This window comes from Gambusia affinis, linkage group LG04, assembly GCF_019740435.1.
Source record: "Gambusia affinis linkage group LG04, SWU_Gaff_1.0, whole genome shotgun sequence".
NCBI classification, from domain to species: Eukaryota; Metazoa; Chordata; class Actinopteri; order Cyprinodontiformes; family Poeciliidae; genus Gambusia; species Gambusia affinis.
In genome coordinates, this window is record NC_057871.1 from 16122156 (window position 1) to 16147697 (window position 25542).

The 25542-nt window shown below is 38.8% G+C and overlaps 3 protein-coding genes across 3 annotated transcripts; 1 reads left to right on the forward strand and 2 right to left on the reverse strand.

Annotated features, from left to right (window-relative positions):
- Positions 1 to 651: 651 nt before the first annotated feature.
- LOC122829044 (phosphatidylinositol 5-phosphate 4-kinase type-2 beta) lies at positions 652 to 14459 on the forward strand. The gene is made up of 10 exons (XM_044113250.1): positions 652 to 1316; positions 5610 to 5707; positions 7325 to 7421; positions 7521 to 7673; positions 7881 to 8027; positions 9240 to 9278; positions 9603 to 9716; positions 9837 to 10098; positions 11048 to 11151; positions 13339 to 14459. The coding sequence occupies exons 1-10, from the start codon at positions 1173 to 1175 to the stop codon at positions 13417 to 13419; spliced, it is 1239 nt and encodes a 412-aa protein (XP_043969185.1). The 5' UTR covers positions 652 to 1172; the 3' UTR covers positions 13420 to 14459.
- Positions 14460 to 15713: 1254 nt separating this feature from the next.
- Positions 15714 to 19847, reverse strand: psmb3 (proteasome 20S subunit beta 3). The gene is made up of 6 exons (XM_044113251.1): positions 19692 to 19847; positions 18410 to 18594; positions 18185 to 18292; positions 17242 to 17419; positions 16484 to 16578; positions 15714 to 15899 (listed from the first exon to the last, which is right to left on the reverse strand). Exons 1-6 carry the CDS (start codon positions 19692 to 19694, stop codon positions 15851 to 15853), a joined length of 618 nt encoding a protein of 205 aa, XP_043969186.1. The 5' UTR covers positions 19695 to 19847; the 3' UTR covers positions 15714 to 15850.
- Positions 19848 to 20265: 418 nt separating this feature from the next.
- Positions 20266 to 24378, reverse strand: cwc25 (CWC25 spliceosome associated protein homolog). The gene is made up of 9 exons (XM_044113252.1): positions 24167 to 24378; positions 23278 to 23450; positions 22954 to 23190; positions 22803 to 22872; positions 22480 to 22628; positions 22122 to 22191; positions 21506 to 21699; positions 21218 to 21385; positions 20266 to 21122 (listed from the first exon to the last, which is right to left on the reverse strand). Exons 1-9 carry the CDS (start codon positions 24182 to 24184, stop codon positions 21011 to 21013), a joined length of 1191 nt encoding a protein of 396 aa, XP_043969187.1. The 5' UTR covers positions 24185 to 24378; the 3' UTR covers positions 20266 to 21010.
- Between the last annotated feature and the right edge of the window lie 1164 nt (positions 24379 to 25542).

The following is a 25542-nucleotide window of genomic DNA, read 5'->3' on the forward strand; positions in this document are numbered from 1 at the left end:
TTCCCATTCACAGTTAGCATGTCAGACACCTAAAGCATTACTTTTTCAGACAAAAAAAGGTTTTAATTATATTTCCCATTGAGGTGTATTTGGTCTAATTATGCTTATTCTGATGCTTATTTCATTATTCTTGTTTTTCCTCATTGCTCGTGGTAATGTTTGTATTTTGTTTATTTTTATTTTGTTTTGTTCGTCACAATTGTTGGTGTTACGATGGTTCCCATTTAGTTCTTTGTCCTCTATATTTTTTTATAATAATCAAAATTTTGTCGAATCTTCTGTCTAAACTAAGCCATACAGGGTCTGTCAAGCTGCCAATTTAATAAAATCCGCAACAGCGAGGAATAAGACACGGACACAAAGCAAACGAATTTACACTTTAGCTGCGACAATACAGAAACATTGGAAAAAAAAAAAACATGAGACATGAAACAGTTATTTTGTCCCTAGTGATTAGATGTACTCAAATTAAAGGTTAGATTATTTTTGTATTAAATTAGATTAAAAAAGTTTACTGGTGTCGAAATACCAGTAACAATGGCATACTAGTTGTTAAGATCTAAATTCCATTTGTTTTTATGACCTAATCCAGAATAAACGTGAAATCTCTTTCAGGTTAAAATGGGAACCCCAGCAGTTCCACCACTATGCCAGCAGGGGGCGCGGCGCAGACGCCATCTTGAGGACACCCCAAACGCATCGCTTGTCTGGCGGCGGGCGGTTGATAAACCGTCTCCAGCTCATCATGAAGGGATTATTCACCTTCAAATAACATAGCACAGTCTCAGTTTCAGGTTACCAGACTTACAGGGAGGGCGACGAAGAGCTGGACAGCGACATTTCATCGCTGCTGGTTGCTTCTTTTCTAAACGAGGGCGGCGGCGCTTGTAGCCCGATGGCCGGTTAGCTTGCTCCTCGCTGGACTCCGCCGCGGCCTGCTCGGGAGGAGGAAGGGTGGTGACGGCGCAAAATGCTCCGCCGCTGACTGCCTCCCAAACAACAGACACACACGCAGTCCTGCTACATTAGTAACAGACTCAACGGGAGGGAGACGGCCACCACGATGCACTTATAGATTTCAGTTTACGCGTCGTTAACTTTGCGGGTTTATTTTCCTTTTTTTGGTTGTTTTTGTTGCGTGAAGCGAACAGCCAGCCGGAGACGGCATCATCATGTCATCCAACTGCACCAGTGCGGCGGCCGTCAGCGCCAGCAAAACCAAGACGAAAAAGAAGCATTTTATAGGACAGAAAGTGAAGCTGTTCCGAGCAAGCGAGCCCATCCTGAGCGTGTTAATGTGGGGAGTCAATCACACGGTAAGCTCATCACCACTACCTCTGTGTGTCGGCGTGTTTTCATTTAGCTACACCTTCCTAGCTACCCGCTCTTCATCTGTCAAATAAGCTCTCATGCTTCAAAGCCATCGCAAAATGTTGCGATTGTCACTTACATTCTGCTTTAATATTATAATCAAACGGAAAGGTTTTTTTATTGTTATTATTGAACTACTGGTTTCCTATAAGCATTTTTTACTATATTTCATATTTTTATTTCCTTCTGAGAATATTTTTGGGGCCATTGTTTACCACTTTAGAGCTGCTATTTGACCCACCAATAAAGATAATAGAAATCTTGATTTAGTTTTTATTTGAAATGCATAAACTTCATAAGAGTTTAACTGCCATCTATACAAGAGAATCCAGCTCGAGCATAGTATCTGTTATCTGAGCTCAGAAAATCTGCGTGCCCCCACCAGAGATTTATTTATTTTTTCTCAGTGAGGATTATTCAGCCATCACAGATTACTGTGGATTGCAAAGTGTTTTGTGTTTTTTGTTTTTTTTTTTCGTTGGCGAGTCGTGATGTGCTGTTGCTGTGGTGCAGGCATGGTGAGGTGGGAGGGGCCGGGACAGGCGGCAGGTTACACAGATTTTCAAAACAAACCTGTTCCGAGCTCGTACTTGCCGCTGATGGAGTTGAGCTCCTTCGTCTCTTTGCTGCACTTTATTCCATTGCATCATCTCACTATAATTAGAGCAGAAAATCTATCTGTCGCATTCTCTTTTGGCTGAGGCTGCTTGTGGCTATAAAAGAAAAGCTCTGTGGAGGGCAGGATGAGCCGTGCAGTGATGGGTAGATGGATGGAGTGGGTTGCACAAGCAGTTCTGGATTTGCCTTAACTGTTGCACACGTCCCCACTTTTGATAGATGCGTGGAATAAGTTGCCCTTAAGGCACCAGTGGATTACTGAGGCCACTTGGCAAAAGCGAGGAGGCCCATGTTCTGCTGGGTCAACAAGACATTAGCTTGGCAACATTGATCTCAATTTAGTCGGTTTCAATTTTTGTGTCATTTTACAACAAATGCCACGTCAAGGCAATTCCAAAGATAAACAGGGTTCAAATCGTGTCCAGAAATGCAGTTCGAAGCAACACAACGCAATAACTGAGGCAGAGTTGGATTACAATAAAATGGAAATGGTAAATGGACTGAACTTGTATAGTTCCAGTCAGTTTGACCACTCAAAGCACTTTACACTAGAGTCACGTTCACCCATTCGCACTCACAAACACACACCCTTTCATACGTAGGCAATTTGGGGTTAAGTGCCTTGCCCAGAGGCACATCGACATGTGGCAGGAGGAAGCTGGAATAGAACCTGCGACCTTCTGATTGCAAGACGACTACTCTACCATAGAGCCACAGTCGCCCTCATTGTACATTTACAATGCACGTATACATTCCGATTATAATACAATTCATGTAAATTGAAATTTTGGTATAAATGAATAAAACTGTATTTATCTAAGAAAAGCTCAGGCCAGTGGACTGTCACCGACTTTGCAGCAATTTTTACTCAATCGATCATCCTGGCCAAGCATGTGGCGACGATTTTAATAGGAAGAAACCTCCAGCTGAAACAGTTGTTACTCTCCCACTGTCACTCAAAAGTGAAGGGGCAAAATGGAATAACATCCCATCTACTAAACATTTTTACTTGAATCATTAATACATTTAGTAGGATGCTTTCTCAATTTTTTTTACTAAGTCAAGTATATATATTGTGGCCATGCTAACCAGTGTTATTTTGTTTGTTTGTTTTGTTAAATTTGTTCATAAATAAACAGTTTGTAATGTAAAATGTACTAATATTCCTGTTTTTATGCCTGAACTATAAATCAAGATTGAGTCAACTCTAATACCTGTCCTAAAAATGTGTAATATGACCCCATTATATGGTTGTTTCTTTTCCTTACGGTTCTAGAATTGTGCCGCTGACGGTGGCGGCGCGTTGGAGTAGCACTGTACTATCTGAATTTTGAATTTGAATAAAAATAAGTGTTTTATTTTAATTCCCATGAGACCGGTAGAAATGTGAGGCTACCTTGGCTGGCCAGATTTCATCTCTTGAATAAAAAGATAAGAAATGGAGATAAAAAAAAAAACATGTTTTCCTTTGTATTGGAATTAGGCTCCTTTTGATTGGTGGATTTTACACAGATTTCACAGAAATCTTTTCTTCCCTCTGTTATCCTTTGGAGATAGTTATGCTTCCCTTTTTATAGCCCATTTTTTTTCTTCCTGTTTTTTGTTTGGAACGAACACTGTAGTGTCCTGAGTGTCCAGGCAGCAGTTTGTTTTTTGTTTTATTGTGCTAAAGTTTGACTTTCTTAACCTAAAATGTTATTAATATCTAAGTTCCTAGGTTGTTTTTTTGTTGTTGTTTTTTTTAAAAACAACTCCATCCCACTATTAATGTCTACTCGCATGAATTTGTTATATCCAGATAAAAAATTTTTGTGAAATTCCCAATCTGCTAATTGTAATTCTCAGCATTAGTTTGCTGTACTTCAGTGTCGGTAACTCTGTCATTTCAGAGTTGATTTTTGCCAGAACTGAAAAATACCTGCAGCCTACTAAATTTAGTGGTCCGGGGGGAGAAAAAACATTCTGCTTGGGAATTTGAGAGGCCATTAATGGGATGTTTATCACTGCAGCATCTTTAGTATTCAGCGGGTGAACTTTGGGTGTGTGGGTGCTGCACACAGGCCTGATGATTTGAGGTGTGGGTGTTGGGCCGAGTCGAAACATCAAGCAGCCTTCACATCAAAGCTGTCCCCTTCCAGTCAGAAGTTTCATGGATGTTTAATTGTTGCCTAGCAGGGATGGAGAAAGAAACGGTAAAAGTTAGTGCTTCAGTGTGGTTTATTTACTTGCTGCAATAAAAAGAATTTGCCAAACAGCCACACTGGCCTCCTGTTGTGCTTGCCAGCATGTTTTTTTTAATTTTTTTTTTTTTATTTGTTATGTCAGTTACAGGAATCTCATTGCCTTTCTGGGTGAGCTTTTGTTCTGGATGCGTTTCTCCAGATAAGATCGGAGTTTCATGGTTGAACAGCAGCACTTTATAAACTGTGGTTTCTCTGGCCTGAGAGCGAGTCGCTGCTGCCGCAAACTCCTAAGGATCAAGTCACATGGAAGTGATGACGCTAATTTCTCTTAGAAACTGCTTTTTTTATTTTTATTTTTATTTTTTATTTTATTTTGTTCTTGATTTGGGAAAGCAAATTGACATTTCTTTCACTGTTATGCATGGTTCCATATAAAGCACGCGACAATGGTATTTAGAACAACAATTATTCCAATTATTTCCAAAATAACTTGATTAGTACAGTTATAAAAAAAATGTAAAATGCACTTGAGAGAAAACCTAAAATAAAAACTCTAAGTTCAGCTTTCTGGTGCGTATTCAGTTGTGGCACTTTGTTCTTTTATTATGAGTGGATAATGATCTGATTTCAGCTGCTTGGTCAGGCTGTCGGTATAAATGCTGCTCGTCACTTCTTTGGTTTTAGAATACTGTCGTCCCAATAAGAGTGGTGGACGGCGCTCCTCTGTCACTGTGAGTTTGGAGAAATTTTTGATGGGGGGGGACTCAAAGTGAATTTGTCTCCCTTGTAATCATGGGAAAATTCAGCTAATGTTCAAATAGTTTACCAGCATATGAGTGAATGAGCAGATTGATAATGTGACGGGTGAGCATGCAGCTTTAGGACTTGGTGGTGGGTGTGTTGGTGTGGGTGTGACTGTCACAACAAGGTATGAATCGCATGCTTACTCACGCTCCTGCTTTGTATGGATGGACTTGGGTGTGCTCGGTGTGGTCATATTTTCTGTTGACCGTGTTATTATATCGTGCTGTTAGCGGGTTATGCCAGGCACGCATTCATTGTTTGCACCTGGTCAGTTTGTGTGATGTTTGAAACGAGGGGAAAAAAATAAAGTGACCAGGGGTTGGGTTTCAGCACGCGTCGGACAGACCAGTTTAGTATAAACCAGCGCGGCCTTTTAGCAGTATGCAGCAACAAGTGGGGGATGGGCCTTACTGCAGTATTGTGTTCCACACAGCCAGAAAAACTAACTCTGGCAGTTTTTCCGGTGTCTTATTTAAAAGGCTTATAATAGAAATAAGTTCACGATTAAGTGGTCAGTCGCTTTGCCTCATGGGATTGATAACTGTGGGGAATGTTTGTGTAAAGATCTGCTGCTTTTGCTCTTGTGATGCAATTTCCTGACCACCTTTGTTCTCCTCCTTTTCTCTCCTCTAGATTAATGAGTTAAGTAATGTGCCTGTACCTGTGATGCTGATGCCAGATGACTTTAAAGCCTACAGTAAGATCAAAGTGGACAACCACCTATTTAACAAGTATGTATATATCAGTTCATGTGCTGTCTCTGGTTTTCAATTGGAAAAATCTGTAATAAAATGGAAAACCATTAGATTAAAATACTGTCACTCGCTAAATGACATTAAATAAATACTAGCTATAATTTCTGTTAGTGTATTGTTTCATTGATTTGATGCATCTTCAAAAGAGCACCATTTTTATATTGTACATATATTGCCCATGTTTGTTGTGCAATATTAAATATTTTGGATTTGTGGAATTGTGGATGTAATTACCATAGTCAGCTGCATCTGAGTTTATTGTCAAGCTTTTCATGATACAGAACCTTTTGTAACATCCTGTAAAGTCTTTCTGGAATTTAGTTTTGCTTTAAGTGATGAAGGTGTTATTTTGTCGCAGATAATTTGGTTCTTCTTACAAATTTTCAGCTAAATGTTCCTTAAAAGCTGTTTTGAAACCACTGCTAATTTGACAAGAACCATTTTTTTTTTTTCCATCTTGGCGGGATTTTAAGTATTCACCTACAATCATTGGTCTTAATTTCCCAGCAAACCTACTGAGCATTACTAATTCTGTTCTCTATCGCAATATTTGTGGCCATCTAAAATGCTATTTTTTTGGACCTTCTACAGCACAGCCTCAGTATTTTGTTTCAACTCTGAATTAACTTGAGTCAGAAAGCTGCTGTAGTTTCTTTTGACATGGTATGATCTAATATGTGCCTAGCTCGATCATTTGTTGTTAAATTTAACTCGACACACACTTCTATAGTCCTCAGTGAACTTCCACCTTGTCCTGTTTAAAGCCTTTTCCATCTGCTGCCTGAGGTTGCAGGCTAATGCTAACTTGATTCCTCTGACAGCAATCTGTGCCCAGTTTTCAGAGCAGCTCATGTAAAGCAGATAGCTGAGAATCTCCAGCAGCCAATACAGTCTCTCTGTCATTGTGGAAGTAAATGTAAAGGGTAAAAATACTTTAATTTTAAGGAGGAAAATCCAGGTTTGGTAGATCCTGGGATTGGATCAGGACATCCTTACTTCTTCAAGCACTGAGCCTGTTGGTAGAAAAGGGAATTTTCACACAGAAATGCAGTCGCTAATGGTCTGGATATAAAAAGGCAATTTCTGTCTGTGACCTTTAGCTTCACAGTGTGTAAATCGCTGTTTGACTCAGCTGGTGTTTAGTTTTTGTAATTGATCTGTTTATTAGAGGCTTCAGGTTTAAATGTAGGTCACCTTATTACTAAAACCTTTTTTTATGGCTCTATTGTGCAAAGAATTATCCTTTAAAAAAGACAACTTGTGATTTAAAAATACAAACTTGGAATCCTTTACCAGAAATCTCCATCTTCTAGTTTCCCGTTTTATTTTATTTTTTTCACGTTTCACTCAAGGAGCTTAGTGAAATGTCAAAATGGACCAATGATTTTATACAAAGTTACAGCTAGTATCACTGCTGTATTGCTTTTGCCACTTTTTCTCCTCACTTGCTGCCAAGTTAGGAGAAATAAACTTGGCAATCTACATTCAAGCATGATTTCGTCTGTTTTTGTTCTCTCCCCCCCCCCGCCCCCCTGTTAAACATGAGCTCAGAACTTTGTTACATTTACCGTTTATCTCTCTCCTCCCTGTCAGAGAAAATCTACCGAGTCGCTTTAAGTTTAAAGAGTACTGTCCCATGGTGTTCCGAAACCTGAGGGAGCGCTTCGCCATCGACGACCAGGACTACCAGGTTCCCCAACTTTTGCTAAATGATTCACCAAACGCCAGCAAAAGAAATTTAATATTCCCATTAGTTGTTAAAAAGTACTAATTTTTCATCTTCTGGCAGAACTCCCTGACCAGGAGTGCCCCGCTGAACAGCGACTCCCAGGGCCGCTTCGGCAACCGCTTCCTGACCAGCTACGACCATCGCTTTGTAATCAAAACTGTTTCCAGTGAGGACATCGCCGAGATGCACAACATCCTAAAGAAATATCATCAGGTAGACTCACTCAGAACCGTCTTTTTTTTTTTTTAGGAGCCCTATGTGGAGAAGCAATTGTACCTCTTTCATCTCAGCTCACTTTAACTACTGAAGCACAAAAGTAAAATGGCAGTAGAGCAGCTCTGCGCTGAGTTTTAATCAGCGTTGTAAGCTGAATATTTCATCCATCACTCCCACTCACCCTGCGCTCATCTCCTCTTCCAGTTCATAGTGGAGTGTCATGGCAACACGCTGCTCCCTCAGTTCCTGGGCATGTACAGGCTAACGGTGGATGGCGTGGAGACGTACATGGTAGTGACCCGGAACGTTTTCAGCCATCGTCTCACTGTGCACCGCAAGTACGACCTAAAGGTAGGAAACCGATCAGAATTCTACCCGTACTTGTATTTGGGGAAAAAAACCAAATGTGCTCCAGGATCACCGGTGAATGTTTTGGATCCTAAAGAAAAGCGTGTAGCACGATGTAGCTAGAATTGCTAGATGACTAAATTAATTTAGACATTTTTAAAACTGATTTGGTAAGATTTGATGATCTCCTGATTTCAAGACTTGAAGATTAAATTAAATCCTGCCACATAATGCCTTTTGCAGCTCTGCACCAGAACATTGACTTGAGATTGTATAAGATTTTCGCAACTATTGATTTTGATTCCATGGATTTACGTTATCCATCCATCCAACCATCCAACCAACCATGTCTTAAGTCTTATCCTTGTGGAGGGGCTGATGTTTTTCTCCAGCGGTCAAACTATTGTCTCCATCCTTCTCTCCATTTGTTTGTCCATCCATTCGTTCATCCATCAGTCTGTTAATGCAATTACCAGATTGTCCGTCTTTCCATCCAATATTCGATCCATTCACTTCAGTCCGCTCGTCCATACATCCTTCCACTGACCTAGTTTCCCGTTCATCCATCCACCTGTCATTTTATCCGTTTAGGTTTCCATTCATATGTTTTTCTGTCATTTATCAACTTGTTTGCCCGTCTGTCAATAAGCAGAACACAAATCCAGGTTTGAGTCTGAAAAGAGAGGAATTGGGACTTGCGGTAACGACGAATCCTGGAATGTAGAACGATGCAGACGAGCTTTACTGCGTTTTTACCTCTTTACCAAACGAAAGCAAAACTGCAATTTATAGGAAAAAGCAATCAATGTTTATCCAACAGCTGTATTTTGTTTGGCCTCGCAGTGACGAGCCATAAATTAAAAGTGCCTGCTTTGTGTTTGAATTTTTGTTTTTTCTCATGTAGTTATTTTGAAATTATTCCTGAGGTTATTTCATGTTGGCAGCAAAATTTGGTGGAAGGATAGTGAAGTTCTAAAAATATTTGGAGTAGAGCAGAAGTCCAGCTCACGGATAAAGCCTGTTAAGTCTCAGTTTGTGCTGAGCTTTAGGATAAAGGACGACTTGATGTCGTCACACCAATCTCACATCCTTTTTATCAACCCGCAGGAACACTTCTTGTTCCTCCGAATGCATCGCTGTGTTGAAAAGAATTCTTGCGATTTATTTTGTGTGGGTTTCGACTCTCATTTATTTATTTATTTCTCCCGATCTTAGGGTTCTACGGTTGCCAGGGAAGCCAGTGACAAGGAGAAGGTAAGTCTTAATCCTGTGTGCTGAGGGCTGCAGGCATGAGGAGACAAAAATAACCCCCCTCCTCTGACCCCAGCTGCAAACTTGTCAAATGACAGCTAAATTAAGTAGTTCTAGGCAGAACGAAAGCAGATCCTCCCTGGTAGTACCTTGTGCAATGGCCTCATTTAAAATATTAACATCGAAATGTTCCGAGTCTTGTTTTGAAGGGTTCATGTTTCAAAAGTGCAACAATAGATGAAGCACAGAAATCTGTTTAGTTGCGCAGTAAAAACTAAAGCGGCTGATGGGGGAAAACTGATATAATGTGTCTCTCTCTCTCTCCAGGCTAAAGAGCTTCCTACTTTTAAAGACAATGACTTCCTGAATGAAGGGCACAAGTTACAGATAGGAGATGATAACAAGAAGTACTTTTTGGAGAAGCTAAAACGGGATGTGGAGGTAGAGAAACTTTGTTCTCCTGATGTTTTTTAAACCACAGCTCTGCTTGAACTTTCTGCCATTCAAATGTTTCCAGTAGGAGCCCCGAGTAATGAAGGTTTCCCCGCGTGTGTGTTTTAGTTCTTGGCCACACTCAAGATCATGGACTACAGCCTACTGGTAGGCATCCATGATGTGGAGCGGGCGGAGCAGGAGGAGATGGACGTGGAGGGCACCGGGGACGACGAGGAGTTCGAGAACGACGAAATGGGTCGAGGCGTGCTGACTGGTTCTTTCGGCACGCCTCCGGACAGTCCTGGAAACCCCCTCAACTGCGGAGGATTTTTTGGCCCCGGGGAGTTTGACCCCTCCGTGGATGTTTACGCAATCAAGAGCCACGACAGTGAGCATCCAGGTTTCTGAAGTTCAAAGCAGTTCATTAATTCAATCAGATCAGGCAGAAACATTGAATTTTTTTATTTATTTTTTTATGAGCAGTCCAAGATGCTTAAAATGCTTTTCAGATGTATTCAGGCTGGTTGAATTATTTAAAAATGCTGGCATGTTACAGTCACTAACTTTAATATGGGATTTTATGTGATGAATCTGACAGAAAGTGGAGTGTAGTTGAGAAGTGTTAGGCCGTTTTTACACGGTCGTACTCCTCTGAACTGGTGAACGAGCTTCACCTGCATTCGGTACGGACACAGCTGCTCTGTGAAGACCTCTGAGGTTTTTTTAGTGAACAAACGGCATCATATAAACCAACACACCCAGCCGAAATGTCAGAGAGGAAACTCATAAAACCATGTCCTCACACAGCTCTGTTCGGTCCATCATCTGGAAAAAAAGAGAGACTATAGTCACCCTAGAGGAGCAGCAGAGATCCACCGCTCAGGTGGGAGAATCTGTTGAGTGATTCACACCATGAGGAAAGCAAGCTACAAGAAGCTCTGCTTGTAACTATGTGGAATAAATCCAGAACCAAATTTGAACTTTATGCCTGTGTGAGAAAATGCACAGACTGCTTGTGTGACGCTGCACATCGCTATTAACTCATAATCCCTTCAGTGGAATGGAACCAAACCTGTCCAGTCTGCTTCGGTGAACACCAACGTATTCATAGGCAAAGTCCAGACTTCTGAAAATGTGTGACGAGGTATTTTAAATTATCATAAAATCCTAATATAATACATTAAAGTTTATTGTTGCAATGTGCCGAGGAGTGAACCTCTGCAAAGCCGCAGGGAATAAAGCCAAATTCATCATCTTTATCAGCCGTGGTTGTGTCTCAATGTTTATTATCAGTATTTTGAATTGGTCGCAAAAGCTGATTGCTGCTCTTGTTCCAGGTGCTGTGAAGAAAGAGGTTTACTTCATGGCTATTATTGACATCCTCACGCACTATGACGCTAAGAAAAAAGCTGCACATGCTGCCAAAACTGTGAAACATGGGGTGAGTCTCCTAATCTTCTAATACGAGCGTTTGGATGCGGCGGCGTTGCCACACTGCTAATTGTTGTTCTCCACATTCTGCCAGTAGTTGCTGTTTTAGGAGCAGCATATAATTGGAGACCTGAATAGGTCGGCCCTCACTTATAGGTGAATTTATTACGCTGCTGTTGACGAAGGAGGCAAACATAGGCGTGCACGTAGCCTACAGGAAGGCTTTGACTTTAAATTTGTGGGGACAAAAACCAAAAGGTACACTTGTAAATGATACGCGTGTTCGGAACAATATCGACATTTGGAGAACTATTCCCGTGAGAAAAGGTCGGGTCAAATGCAGACAGGCAGTTTGCATCTGGGCTTTTCTCTGAGTAGATGGTCTCTTGTCGAACAGTCCAGTCCAGCAGGTCCAGTTAGTGGCTTAACAGTTGTTGCTATTTCTGGCAAAGCAGATTTAAAGTGAATCTACAACAACCAAAGGAGCTGGGGAGTTAATTGGTTGCTAGTTTATGCTAAGCACAACTTGTTTGTTTTTATTAGCAAATCGGCAGTAAGGAATATAAACCTACTGGTTAATATTAAAATTAAAATGATTTGGTTCAATTAAATCAAGTGCAGAAACACAGGACATTTATTGCAGGAGCAGAACTAAATAACAGTATACTTCTAAAGTTGTAATAATAGTAGTTTCCATAAATTGCTTTTGAGGTTGTTTTGGAAACCAGACATGGGCTGATTAACAAGATTTTCTATCCAGTTTTCAGTTTAAAGTTCAGAGTTTGCATGTGGGAAAGCTAGACATTTTTTTTTCCTTTTTTCAGGTCTAGATAAATCTCTGCATGTCCAGATTTGATTCGTTAGGCAGATGACAGAATAAAGCATACTGCCTGTTTCCCTTCTTAGAAGAAAGGCCAAATTTGCTGTATGGAAAACATATTTTTAATTAATGTATCCTGTTTGTTGTTAGCCCTGACACAGCACTGTGGATTTTTTCCAGCAGTTTTACAGACAATTATGGCAGATGGACCAGCACAATTGGAAAGTGTTTGTGTTGGTTCACAGGAACCGTTGATCATTTTTGTGATTTATGGTTTCAGTGGTTAATTCAGTTTGGTAATTCTAGAAATGTTAAAAGGATTATTACTTGGGTGGGGCTGAAAATGTTTTAGTTGGGCTGGAGAAGAAGTAATTCAATTATTTCCTTTTTTTCTGTTTGAACTATTTAGGAGTATTCAGAGGTTCAACATGATCTGAGACTATTTACAGTCCATTCTTATCGGACAGAAAACTATATTTGAAATATGAATAGGACTAATTTTACAGCAGCATCAGAGTTTTGCTGAGTGAGATCAGAAAACCATTTTTATACAAATATATGGTAGCAAAAATATTTCCTTGGCAGTGGCATTGAATCTGAAACCGCATGAATCACATAATCTGATCGTTAGGCTGATTTTATTACGCTTTCCTTTCAGTATAATTTGGCATTTATAAATAACAGCTATGCTTAAATGCCATAATCATGTGGTTTTCTGTTTACATCAAACCAGACTGGCTACTAAAGAGTACAATAGAATTTATAAATGATTTATAAATACAATAGAATTTCAGTACAGTAAAAGTACATCAGAGTCTGTTTCCTGCCACCTAATTTGAATATGATGCATTAAGAATAAGTGACATAATGCATAGCAAATTTTCCGGTGTCATGGTATAAATGTAATCACTCTAAGGTTCTGTACAATGAATGCTGTTTAAAGTTTAAAAAAATAAAAAATAAGACAGGTGCTCCAAAAATCACAAATAGATGTAGTTCAGATTTTGGCCACTAGATTGTGGCAAAGAGCTTCCAGTTCAATTCTTAGTATGCGCTGAATTATCAGCAGCTGACTGGATACAGCTTGAGGCTAATTGAGGCCACATAGTTCACATAGAATTGTTCACTTGAGTGTTCTATATTCAGTATCAACTGTTCATAGTGATCCTAGCAGATAATTATAACCTGACCAGACCGGTCCTGCAGGAATTAGCCAAAGCTGTGTCGGTTTTCTGATGATCTACTCGACTACTTCTGGGTTTCTCCAACGAGTGTTTGAAAACGTTGATCATTTTTCGGTCTTTGTATCTGGTGTGAAAATATTCAGCGCGTCGAAGTGAAAAAGTTCGTAAGGTGTTTCCCGTTTCTCCTCCACAGGCAGGGGCCGAGATCTCGACGGTGAACCCGGAGCAGTACTCCAAACGGTTCTACGAGTTCATGTCCAACATCTTATCATAGACCCATCCTCCAGTCCACCTGGTCACCTCCAGTCATAGATCAGTCAAAAGCCACACTTTTTCTTCTGTGTGTAGGTCTGTCTCCCCTCTTAAAAAACAAAAAACAAAAAAAAAAACACAAAAAGCAAAACAAGCATCCAGTATGATCCAACAACCTGCAGCGGTCTTGCAGGGAGGTCTGTGGAGGGGAAATCCTTTGAGCCTGTTACACAACGCCACCACTTCCTCACTTTGTGAATTCAAATCCCAGTAACCTCCTTGTCCTTTTTTTTTTTTTTTATATATATATATATATATTTCTTTTTTTCTTAAAAGTCTACTCTCTGCAACACCTTGTTTGCTCCTCACGCCAGCACGAAAACTGTCTCACTAATGCCTTGAATGGGAGTGTCAGCTTCAGCAGTTACTATGTCCGTCAGTATAGAGTCTCCTCTGTTTCTGTTCACGCAGTTCTTTATGATTTCTCTTTTGGACAAACAGGTGCAGAATGGCCAGGTTGCATGACAAACTTCTCTGAAAGCCGCCACCGGGCTTCTCAAACGATTTACACGTACTGCTGACAAATTGGAGATTAACACATTAATACATCACAGTGTATAAAGTAAACGAATGCAGTGTCAAACAAAAGAAATATATAAAAATGCATGGCTGACATGTACATGAGACTCCAGCACCAGTTGTAACATCAAACCACTTAACTTCGCATCAGAGTGTTGTGACTAAACCAACAAAAGGATTTAAAAAACAGTTTGAATGTGATGTTGCCATAATGTCTCGGGATATAAAAAAAAAAAAATCCTTTTTACCCGTAAGTTTGGTGGAGGTTGGTTGGTATAAGGAAATACAAACTCACGTGAAACAAAAAAGGGCAATTCTGCAGCAAATACTTGTTTTATTACCATAATGATCATTTTTATATCTTGTTTACATTAATGTAGCAATTTTGTGTTTGTATACAGTATTGTTTTGTTACCAACAGACATTAGGAAAAAAGGTTACTTGAAAAATGACTCATTGCATATTAAAGGGAGTTTTATCTTGTTTTTGTTGTCCTTGATATTCTGTTGTCCTCTGTGATATTTGCGGATTTTTAGGAGGAAAATTGCACAAAAACTAAATTTTTGTGATGAGGGAATTTTTTGCCTGCTGAGTAATTCACTTTTTTTTTTATTGCGTTGAAAACTGAATTTAAAAAAAACCTTTGAAAAATAAAATAACGTTCATCCTTCCTCAACACTGTTTGAGTCATGTCTCCAAATGATAAATACTTAAAGTTGCTCTTTTTAGTTTGGGACAATTACATAAATGTGGTTAAAACTTTCTCCTACATTGTTTAAAAGGGTTCCTTCGTACAATGTAACTCGATAAAGACAGAAACATGGGATAGCCGATATGGCGGCCATATTAGTCTGAATTTACCTATTGTGGTATACCAAAAGCGTATGCTTGCTAATGGGGGATTTATCCAATTATTGGTTGGGATGTATGTAAACTTTTGGACCCGAGGCTAGAAAAATGCCTCTATGGTTTCAGACGTGCCGCCATTTTTTTTTTCAGCCCTCTTTGTTGTATCATTACGTCTTCTGGAAACAAAGCCGCAGAAATGGCAAATTAGCATCAGACGTCCATGCTGAGCGTATAAATATCTTACCCGTACTTTATTTAGCTTTTGAAAGTTCAGCACTAAGTTGTATGAAAAATTAAGAGGCATTTAAACGCATAAATACATTATAGAAATTATATTTAGTTGCAAAATATTTTCCTGAATTCAGTAGTTTCAGCTCGTTTGTGTTTGTTACCAACAAGTATTTGACTTACATTATGTTCAGACTTCACAAGCTAATAAATAAATGCATAAATATTCTTTAAATGAAACTATTCAATTTATAAATGTATTGATATAACTTCATGTACAATGAATGCATTATTAAATACATCGTTCAGGGCAAATTGAATTATATTTACAAAATCGGTGTTGGCACCATCTACTGACCTTGTTGAGCAAGTCTATTTTCTAAAATAAATTTATGAGCTGCAGTGCATAAACAAAATAATTGCAAAATAAATGTTTTTGTAAATTGTATTTTCATTCATCCATCGGCTTTACCAGCTTATCCTTGCAGGGTTTCTGGGGAGATACCCATCTCTGTAAGAGGCAGGGCACGTTAAATATATTAAATATTAAATTGCACATTAATTTGCTGTGTTATACCTCAAATCTCCAGATGGGAAGCAACAAAATCCCTTGGCTGACAAGTGCAAAACCTGTTCAAATTAATCATGGACCAAGCATGCTCAAATTTAAGAGTTTATTGTTTAAGCCCTTTTTTTTTTTTATTGAAGAGATGAGTAAGAAAACAGAACAGGTGTATTTGAATTATTTTTATACAAAACAACTGCAGAAAGGAAGTGCAGAGAAAGAAACAAATGCTCTAATCCATCCTGGCCTTCAGGGTTCGTGTGGTGATCTTGTCTTTCTCTCTGTGAAAGATTAAAAACAACATTAATCCTCCAGATCTGCAATTTGACCTACAGCAAAATGCTTTGTGCTCAAAATGATAGCATTGGGAACACTGCTCACTCTATTCCAAATAAAAACATGGAGAAAATTTGATCACGTTTATTTAGGAAGTGATGACTTTTTTAAATGTTTTATATTGCAGAAATTATGCATTTAGTATCATCACATGCTGAGTTCCCTTTGGATTAATAAGTTCCAGTGCTCACACTGTTCCCTCCATAAAACTAAGCTTGTTGGTCTGAAAACAAGATGCTGCTTTCTCACTGGTGTCCATTTAATTGTCTTCGTCGACATGAAGCAACGTCACCTCCAGTATTTTGATGCATTCAATCTTCATATGACAAACATCCCCAAACCATAATATCTGATCCGCCGTGCTTTACAATGTACTGTGGCTGAAATGCTGTGTTTGTGGGTCGTTTTAAACTGTGAACAAGAACCTTCATCAGTTCATTAAAAAAAAACAGAAAAATAAGCATTTTCCCAGGCCATGTCAAACGCCTGAGAGGGGATCTGGTGGTAGACGGGTTCGTTTTACACTTACATGACATGTACGACGACTCCCATACCGGACACAGCGTCCCGATCCACTGCATTCAGCATCGCCTGGGAGATGGTCTCAAACAGGTCCTCTGGCTCCTGCAGGACCACTAACATTTATTATTTTAGTCATAACAATTGCTACGAGCAGCTCACACATTTTCAGGTGTTCCACATGGAAACACAAGCAAATGGTTTACTTCCTGCACTTTGGATGTGTAGTGTTTACACAGAAATGATCAATGTAAGACTTTGTGATTAGGAATCCCAAGTAATGTGGCTGTTGATTGCCAGGAAATGAACTACTATAACTAAGACCTGTGGCCATGTTGTTCATTGCTTTTAAGAACTGAAAACACAGGCTGTCGATTCAGATGCACACAAGTCTTAAGAAAAAGGATTTTAAAAAATTCCTTTAGTCCTTTTTTAAAGGATTCCCCCCCCCACCAGAGGGTCTTTTTGTGGGCTCTAGTGTCCCTTATACAACAGTGGGCTGACAGGAAAGGGGGAAGGAGAGGGGGGAAGACATACGGCAAATGTCGTCGGGTCCGGGAATCGAACCCGTGACGGCCGCGTCGAGGACTGAAGGCGTGGGGCGCGCTACCCTCTACGCCACCGGAGCACGCCCCAGTCCTTTATTTTTAACTAGAAAATCCTTAATGGATTTGAACAAACATGCACTCGTCATGTTCCTTCAGCGAAGGTTCCTGTCAAAAATATGATGACTTCACTAAGTCTCACTCGGCTGCAGTGAATACTGACCATGTCCGGCTCCCACAACGATTCACACATGCCGTACATTTGCTCCGAGCAGGTGCCGCTCACTACAAAGTCTTCTGTTACCATGGGGCAGCCAATCAGATCCAGGGAGCAGATGAACGGTTCAAAGGTTTTGGGGTTTAGTCCTGCGATCACTGGCTCGATGTAGTACGGTCCAAACCTAATAATAAAAATAAAAAAAAAGACAGTAACCACACTGGAAGAGGTGATCTCTACTAAAATAAGTCTTTCTCCACTCTGTATGAGGAACTGCTGCAAGGTAGCAACTCAGTTCAGTCTGCTGGGCCACCTCTGACAGACCATTTGGCATGATACTCTGAATGTGGTTATATTGTATCATAACTGGTAATTAGTTGGATTGTAATCAATTTGACCTATTAGTCTTGTTAAGTGTGTTGAGTGTAATTATATGAATAGCAATACAAATGGACAGAAAATAATTTGGAGGAATTATGGATGGATAAATAAAAAGTTTAATTTATAAGAAGCTACATCGGTGGACACATATTTTATTCCAATGGATTATTATTCAATGGAATAAAATATGGTAAAACCAATATTTTTCCATACTTCATTTCCCTTTCCACAATTATCCAGACCTGGAAAATGTTTTAATATATACCATAGCCTAGCCATACTTTAGTGACGCCTTGAAATGCATCAAACCTACACAAATTATCTGCAAGAGTCACTGGAAATCAGAAACTATGACACTTTGCAATAAAGAGTAGAATCGCATATTAACTAAGAGGTTATACCAATTTTCAGAATTCATCATTTGAACTCAAGATGTGCTAAAAATGTTTCAGCAGGTAAAAAAAACCCCCAAAAAACAAAATAAAAACTGATTTTTGATAAAACTTGAAACCCAACAGAAAAAGAATTGTACAGATAAACTTGGAGCGTTACAGCTGTCCATACTCACCTCCTTTCATACAGCAGATTGGACACCATACTCATGAAGGTTTTTGGCTTGATCTGACGACCTTCCTTCAGCTCATACAGGTTCAGTCGGAATTTAAGCCTCTGTGCTCTAAACACAATGTAGAGAGAACAAGTTTCCATCAACATCTGCGATATTTTGCTCCTTTCTGTGACAAATACTTTCTTGTTGTGGGGAAAATGGATTATAAAGGTCAGGGACACTCACACTGTCTGGACATCGGTAGCCAGTCCAGCCAGCCCAATGTAGAGTCTATCTCCCATGGGGAAGACCTTCTGGAAGTCTGTGGTGACCATCTGAGCCTGAATGCCGTACCGCCGGTCTGCAGCTATCGCCACACAGTTCTTCCCCCGCATGGCCATGACGGCCCCACCGTTATAGTTCATTATAGACTGGATAAGAGGATGGAGAGTCAGTGAGAGCAGATGCAAAGAACAAATCTATTTGCTAGTTTTTTTTTTAATTATTTTCAGATAATACAGTCTGACTTTGATTTTGTTTCATCAGGACAATGACTCATTATACAAAAACAAGGTCCACTCATTTGTCAGCTGTTGTGAGGGAAACATACTAAAACTGAATGCAGGGAAGATGTTTAAATTAATTATTGATTTTAGAAATAAAAAAAAAGAGGCGGTCCTCCTAGTGATGATTAATGGTCAACAGCCTGAAAAAGTTTGCTGACATAAATAACTAGGTGCTAATATAAGCAGTAAACTAAATTAGAAGGAAAACACAAATGTTAATGAAATGCATGAGTTAAAACTGACCTAACTAATAAACTTAAATATTTGGCGCAAATACCGTGATACCATAGTAACCCATTTCTAATTAACAATACTATGACCCAAATGAGTACCGCTAAAAGAACCAATTATTTTACCCATAAAAACTCTCCTAGGGTTAAAAGGTGAACTGGTGCTCTTAGTAAAGAATGTATTTTTAATTGTATTTTTACACACTTTCATAACAGTTCCTGGGGATTTAGAGCGTTCAAAATATATAAAACTAAAGCACTTCTAAAATGTTATATTAGCCATGAGCTAACCGCACAATTCAGAATGACAGAGCAGACATAGACGTATGGATAAATAATTGCAAATAGCTTAGACTTATATTTTCAGACTATACAACAAAGTATTCAGGGAGATATGTTCATTTAAACCACAATTGAGTTGAGAGTGAATCCAGGAAACTAAAACGAACATATTTAGATTATGTGCAGAAAATGTTCGCAAGGCTTATGATAAAGATTTTCCTTAGCGGCTAGAACTTGTATTCTTTATACTGATTAGCATTTTCTAACAACATAAAGCTCACAATGACTTTAAAGTATGTTTTAACTGGTACTCTCAAGATCATTTTTGATCATTTTTTGGCCATAAACCGAAACTAGCATGCTAATGCTACTAGCTCAGCTCTGGTAGCCGTAAATGATTTATTTTCTAAACTACAAGCTTATATGAGGAGTAATACATTGTTTTCTTACCATTTTGAGGGTGTTGTTTTCTTTTTGTTGCTAGCTAGAAGTTTTTAAATCGCTCCTGCGTTAGTCTGAACTGATTTTTAACTCCCCAGAATGAGAATGACTACACGATTTAGAAACACAAGAACGTACGAACGTGGTTCTCAACGTCATCACGATGGGATAATGTCATTGGCTGTTCAACTGCCTCCACGAGAACCGCTACGCCATTGGACGATTGCTCCCGGTATAGTTTGGTAGAGATGTGGTAAAGCGAAACTGACAAATTACAGTAATATCTTGGTGGCAGTGATGAAGAAATGCTGAATAACAGAAAAATAATAATAATGATGATTAAATAACCTGTATTTTTTGTTAATTATTAGAGTGTTTATGCACATAAACGTTTAAGCTTTGTTACAATTTCTAATTTGTCTTAATTATAAACTATGACATATCCATTGTAAAACCGCAACATGCAGGATCCCACTGCATGATGCATGTTACATTTTCCTCCAGGCAGGTAAAAGTTAAATCTTGATCTCATCAGATAAGAGCATCTTACACGTTTCCAAATGAGACTTCTAATGAGGCCAGATTTGTGGGAATGAATATAATTTAATGACATCACTACACCAACAATGGCACTGCTTATAACAAATCCTGCTAGTTGATACACATCTCAATTTTTTAGTACTATCCAGCTCTTACGTGTGTAACTTTTGTCAGGTTTGTCCATTCTCTGTTTCAATGTTTCAAAAAAAGGTTGAGATAGAAAATTTTGCAAAACTAGTTCATTAAGTCCAAATGATTTGAAGTAACCTGGCACAGTAACCTGTCTTGTTGGTTAAATGTGCTAAATAAAATTGACTTTAGATTTTCTAAAACATTTGGTGTTTTTAGTTTGGTAAATATAAACACAATCATATTTTCCTGCTAGATATACTTTATGAACAAAGGAAATAATGAAACAGCTAGTAAGTAGTTACATTTTTAAACCAACTTACAGTGGTACATAAAATAAACAAACTGGACAAAATAAAATAAAAAAAAAAACACGTCGATGTAATCTCTTAAAAATCATTTACAATATACTGTACAAGTACTATTCATCAATGTTTCTTTCGATATAGACATGACTAAATAAACCACCACTATGATTGACTTTCCCTCTCTATCATGCGCTTTTGAGAATAAAAGCCTTAGGACGGAGGCTTGTGCTTTCCACTTAGACTGCTCCCATGTTATCTTTTAGTCTTAATTATTACATTAAAAAGCCAGATGTTGAGAAATAAGGCACAGTCTGAAAACATGTTCCCAGTCATTAAACTAATCTGCTGTAATCATCTCTTCATAAAGTTATCCAAGGAGGCTGGCGTTCTCTGAATGGAGTGAATATTCCTCTTCACTCGGTCTTCCAAAGATGAGCTAGCAGCACTTTCCAGCTTCATGTTACTGTAAAACAAAAGAAAAAAAAAAAAGAGATCCAATTGAACAAAAAACACCTATAACTGCATCCAACACAAGGAGCCTCTTCCGCCTGGACTTACTGGATGAAGCCAGCATGCCGGTCGTGCTTGGCGTTTTGTTCCCTCTGCTTATCTTGCTCCTCTTGCCTCTTGTAGCGTTTCACGTTGTTTTCCCTGTCTTCCTCCCGCTGCTTGGCCTGCTCCATCATCTCACGTCTTTTTCGTTCCAGTTCCTCAGCAGAAAGCTTCCTACGTAAAGCAACATAGAGGATTAGCCTCCCAGTGGGTGCTGATGAAGACAAAACTCAACACAGCATATTAATATTCAAACAGTATTTTATGTTTGTCATTTTGACCAGGAAGTCTTACTTTGACACGCGATTCCTCTGTCTTTGGTAAGTTTCCCTCTGTGGGCTGGGATCTCTCACCTCCACCTTCTTGTAAGAGGAAGCGTAAGAGCGACTGTCCTTGTGGTTCCTGTGGGGAGATCGTGAGCGGCTTCTCTCTCGGCGCCCCGAGTTACTTGACATCACTGAAGCCTGCTGCTGTCTGCCGCTTGGATGCTGAGAGGAAACAAACACTAGTTAATTGCGTGCATCTCCCTTTCTCGTGCCAATTTCAAAATGCACTTAATAAAACAACTGTCGTTCCTGTCATACTCCAATAGAAGATCCCTCTTTCATGTCAATTTCATGTCATTTTATTTTATTAGGAATTATTTCATTTTGGACAATGAAATAAGGAATCCAGTCTGTTGACAAATGCTCATTATTCAAGCGATCATTAAAGGTAGGAGCTAGTTGAGAGCCGATCTATGTTTAATTTAATGATCTGCACATAAAGTAAAGACTAAGACTTTTTGTTTTTCTTAAGATGTGGAATAAAACCACACACATACATCTCGTCAATTCTCCATAAAATCAACTCTTTCACACCCCCTAAAATGCTTTAAGTTTTTACTCAGAAAAAAATGATTCTTACTGACCTGCAGACCATATCCTGGAAAATGGTGCGAACGTGATTTGCTGTCTTTAAATTCATCCCGTAGGTGTGACCTGAAACAGAGCAACAATAATTCATTCTATGCAAATGGATGATATTTCATTGTGTAAAAACAGAACTAAACAAAGATCAAAGATAACTTCAACTAAAAACAAGATTGTCTGGCTCATCTGAAGAAAAGAGAAAAAGGAGGCAGCTTTAAATTTTTATGCAGATGTTGCAGTTTATTACCCTCACACACACACACACACACACACACACACACACACACACACACACACACACACACACACACACACACACACACACACACACACACACACACACACACACACACACACCTGTGTTTGTCTTCTTCTTCCTCTGAGCTTGAACTTGAAGTTCTCCTCTTATGCTTCTTTTCCTTTTTCTTTTCCTTGTCTCCTCGCTTCTCCTTCTTTTCCTTCTTCCTCTTCTTTTTCTTGTCTTTTTTGTCAAGATTTTGACGCAACTATATAGAAAAAAACAAGTAACAATAAACAGATAATAATCCTATGTGAATTACTTTGAAGAAGAAATGTTAATACAAGCGTTTTCATGTTTGTGTCCATTTTTGGCTAAGTACAAAGTAAAACACATTACTAGAATATCACAAAATCCTTATTTTATGTAAACCAGTAATTACCATCTCCTTTATTTTCTTCATCTTTACTGGATTAGTCAAAACTTCTCTTTTCTTTTCTTCTTCTCGTTTCCTGTGAAAACCACACATGGATTCATTTCCCATCTCGCTCATATATTTCCAGGAGTTACAGAATTAAGGTGGATTTACTGACCGGATTTGGAACAGGGGGTCTTCCCTGATCTTTGCTGCCAAATCGAGGCCAGAAGCCGGGGTTGTAAGGTTGAATATCGACCCTGGGAGGAGGCCGGTCTCAGCTGAAGGGCCGCTCTCTGGCTCCTCGTACTGATCTGTGATCTGCTTGTCAATGGGACGCCCCAGCAGGTATTCATCTCTGGACACCTGCCCAGCGGGGCCTTGGTACATCCAGTCAAGGCGATCATCTTTTTTCCTGTTGGGTAAAAATAATAAGGAACCCAATTATTGTATTGCAGCAGACACCAAATAAATGTAGCTGAAGATGTTAGGGCTAGCTTACTTGATGGCTCCCTTTTCCTCTGCATATCTGGTAATTTCTTCTCGGGCTCGCTCTTCCTTCAGTTCCTTCTGGAGCTCTTCTATCTTCTTGCGTTCTGCCTCATATTTCTGCTCAGCTTTCCAAACTCGCTCTATGTTTTTCATAGTCTGGGGATGCCAGCTCTTCTTTAAATTCTGGGAAAGACATTGTAGAAATATTTACCTTCAGTGCCAGCCAAAAATGATTCATGCTCAATTCCTACAATTTTCACATAATGCAACCATAAAGTTGAATATATATTATTAAAAATAATTACAATAATCTATTAAGTGTTGGGTGTGGTTCTATTCAGTGTCCCTAAATCAACAACTAAAGCTCTTGGCGTAAGTAACCATCAGCTTTGAATCAGCGTATTGATATTAGTTTATGTCAGTCTTAAAGTCGTGCCACAGTTTCTAAACTGGGTCGGGCTTTAACTGAGCCATTCTAACACAAACATGCTTTGAACTAAATAAATCCAATGTGACTCGGTTCAGGGTCATTGTCTAAGTATTTGTGGAGAATACGGCCAATTCATGACTGTTGTATTTCTTGGTGTTTATTTTGTCGTTTGTTCACTACTAATAAATTTACTTAAGAAAAATCTGTTAAAGCGACACACTGGAATACGTTGACTACGTAGCTTACTTGTGACCATTAAATGTTAGCTTAAAAAAACCAAGGTTAAATTTAATTTCGCAAAACTGAATGATAGTTTCTGATAAGTCAAAACTAATTCTCGGCTTTTCTCGTTACTCTCTGCAGACGCAAGAAAAGAGGCGTACATTTAAATGCCATATTTTTAATGGAGCTTTTTAGTTTATCTCTAACGTGAAGCATATTTTCTCCGACGTGTTAAAATCAAACTTACCAAATCTCCGCCTCCCATTTTGAATTCTAGTTTGGGTTTTTAATCTAACAAGAAAACAAGACGGACAAAAGGAGTCCCTTAAAAAGAAAACGTAAAACAACGAAATCCTAAACGAGAGCTAGAAAATGGAGTCAGTCAAGCTCCTCATTTCCTGTTTTGAATGAATAGTTCCGGTTACGAACATGGCGCAACAAATTATTCCCCCTGAACGTAACAGTCACAGAAAAATCGTTCCTACTTATTCTCGTAAGGTTATTAAAGTCACGAATGGACTAATAATAATAATAATAATAATAATAATAATAATAATAATAATAATAATAATAATAATAATAATAATAATAATAATAATAAATTTTAACTTTTTAAATCAATAAATACGTCTCAAATGTCAAGATGTTAAATATAGTAATGAAAGTCACAATTTACTGGCCAATAAGCAGGACAAAATAAAAATAGGTCTATAGTTTTGTTGTAATAGCTTTAATTATAGTTGACAGGCAATTTAAAGATTACAAAAAATGTCCAACATGACATCAAAATCATTTAGTTTCTGGAATCTCAGCACTATGTTTTGTCATCTTACTGCTTCTTCTAGCAGACACACCTTATTAGCCATTTACTTTTTCAAAAGGGAATTTTTGTATTACCAAATAAGCCCCAATCACAGTTCCAGAAGTGCAACTGTGATTTTTGATGTTGGATGAGAAAGCGATGCTTGCTGTCTTCACTCAAATTTACTCCATCAGTTTGAGGTGAAAGTGCAGGTCAGTCAACTTCTGCCACAAAAGATACTTCCTTGAATATATGGCCAATTGGCTGCTGCTTTGTGCACTGGTACTAAATCCTATTAGAACAGGAGGCACTTCCAAACTTTTCCCACAAAGGTGGGAGTGTGGAATTGTCCACCACAATGTGGCAAGCTGAAGTATTAAGACTTATTTTGTCTTGAAATGAGCCAAGTCCAACTTTATTACTGTTTCACAATGTATTCACTTCAAATCGTCGAGAGTCGTCCTTTAAACTGGCATGATTTGTCACTGCAGAGAACACGCCTCATTTGCTCTGGAGTCCTGTAGCTGTGTGATTTACGCCACTTCATCTGACACTTGGCATTAGTCTTGGTGATGTAAGGCTTAAGCACAGCAGCTTAGCTGTGGAAAGCCACTCCATTACCACACAGTTCTTGAGTTAATCTGAAAGCCACATGAAATTTGGAAAAATATTATGGCTTCTGTGCAAATTGCACTATGTTTTGTCATATGTGATGTTATGCAGTCTACAACTTTGTAGCAAATGAGTTGCTGTTCGCAGTCACTTTTACTTTGTTACATTACCTCTAATATTCATTCATTCTAAAAAAAAAACAAAACGTA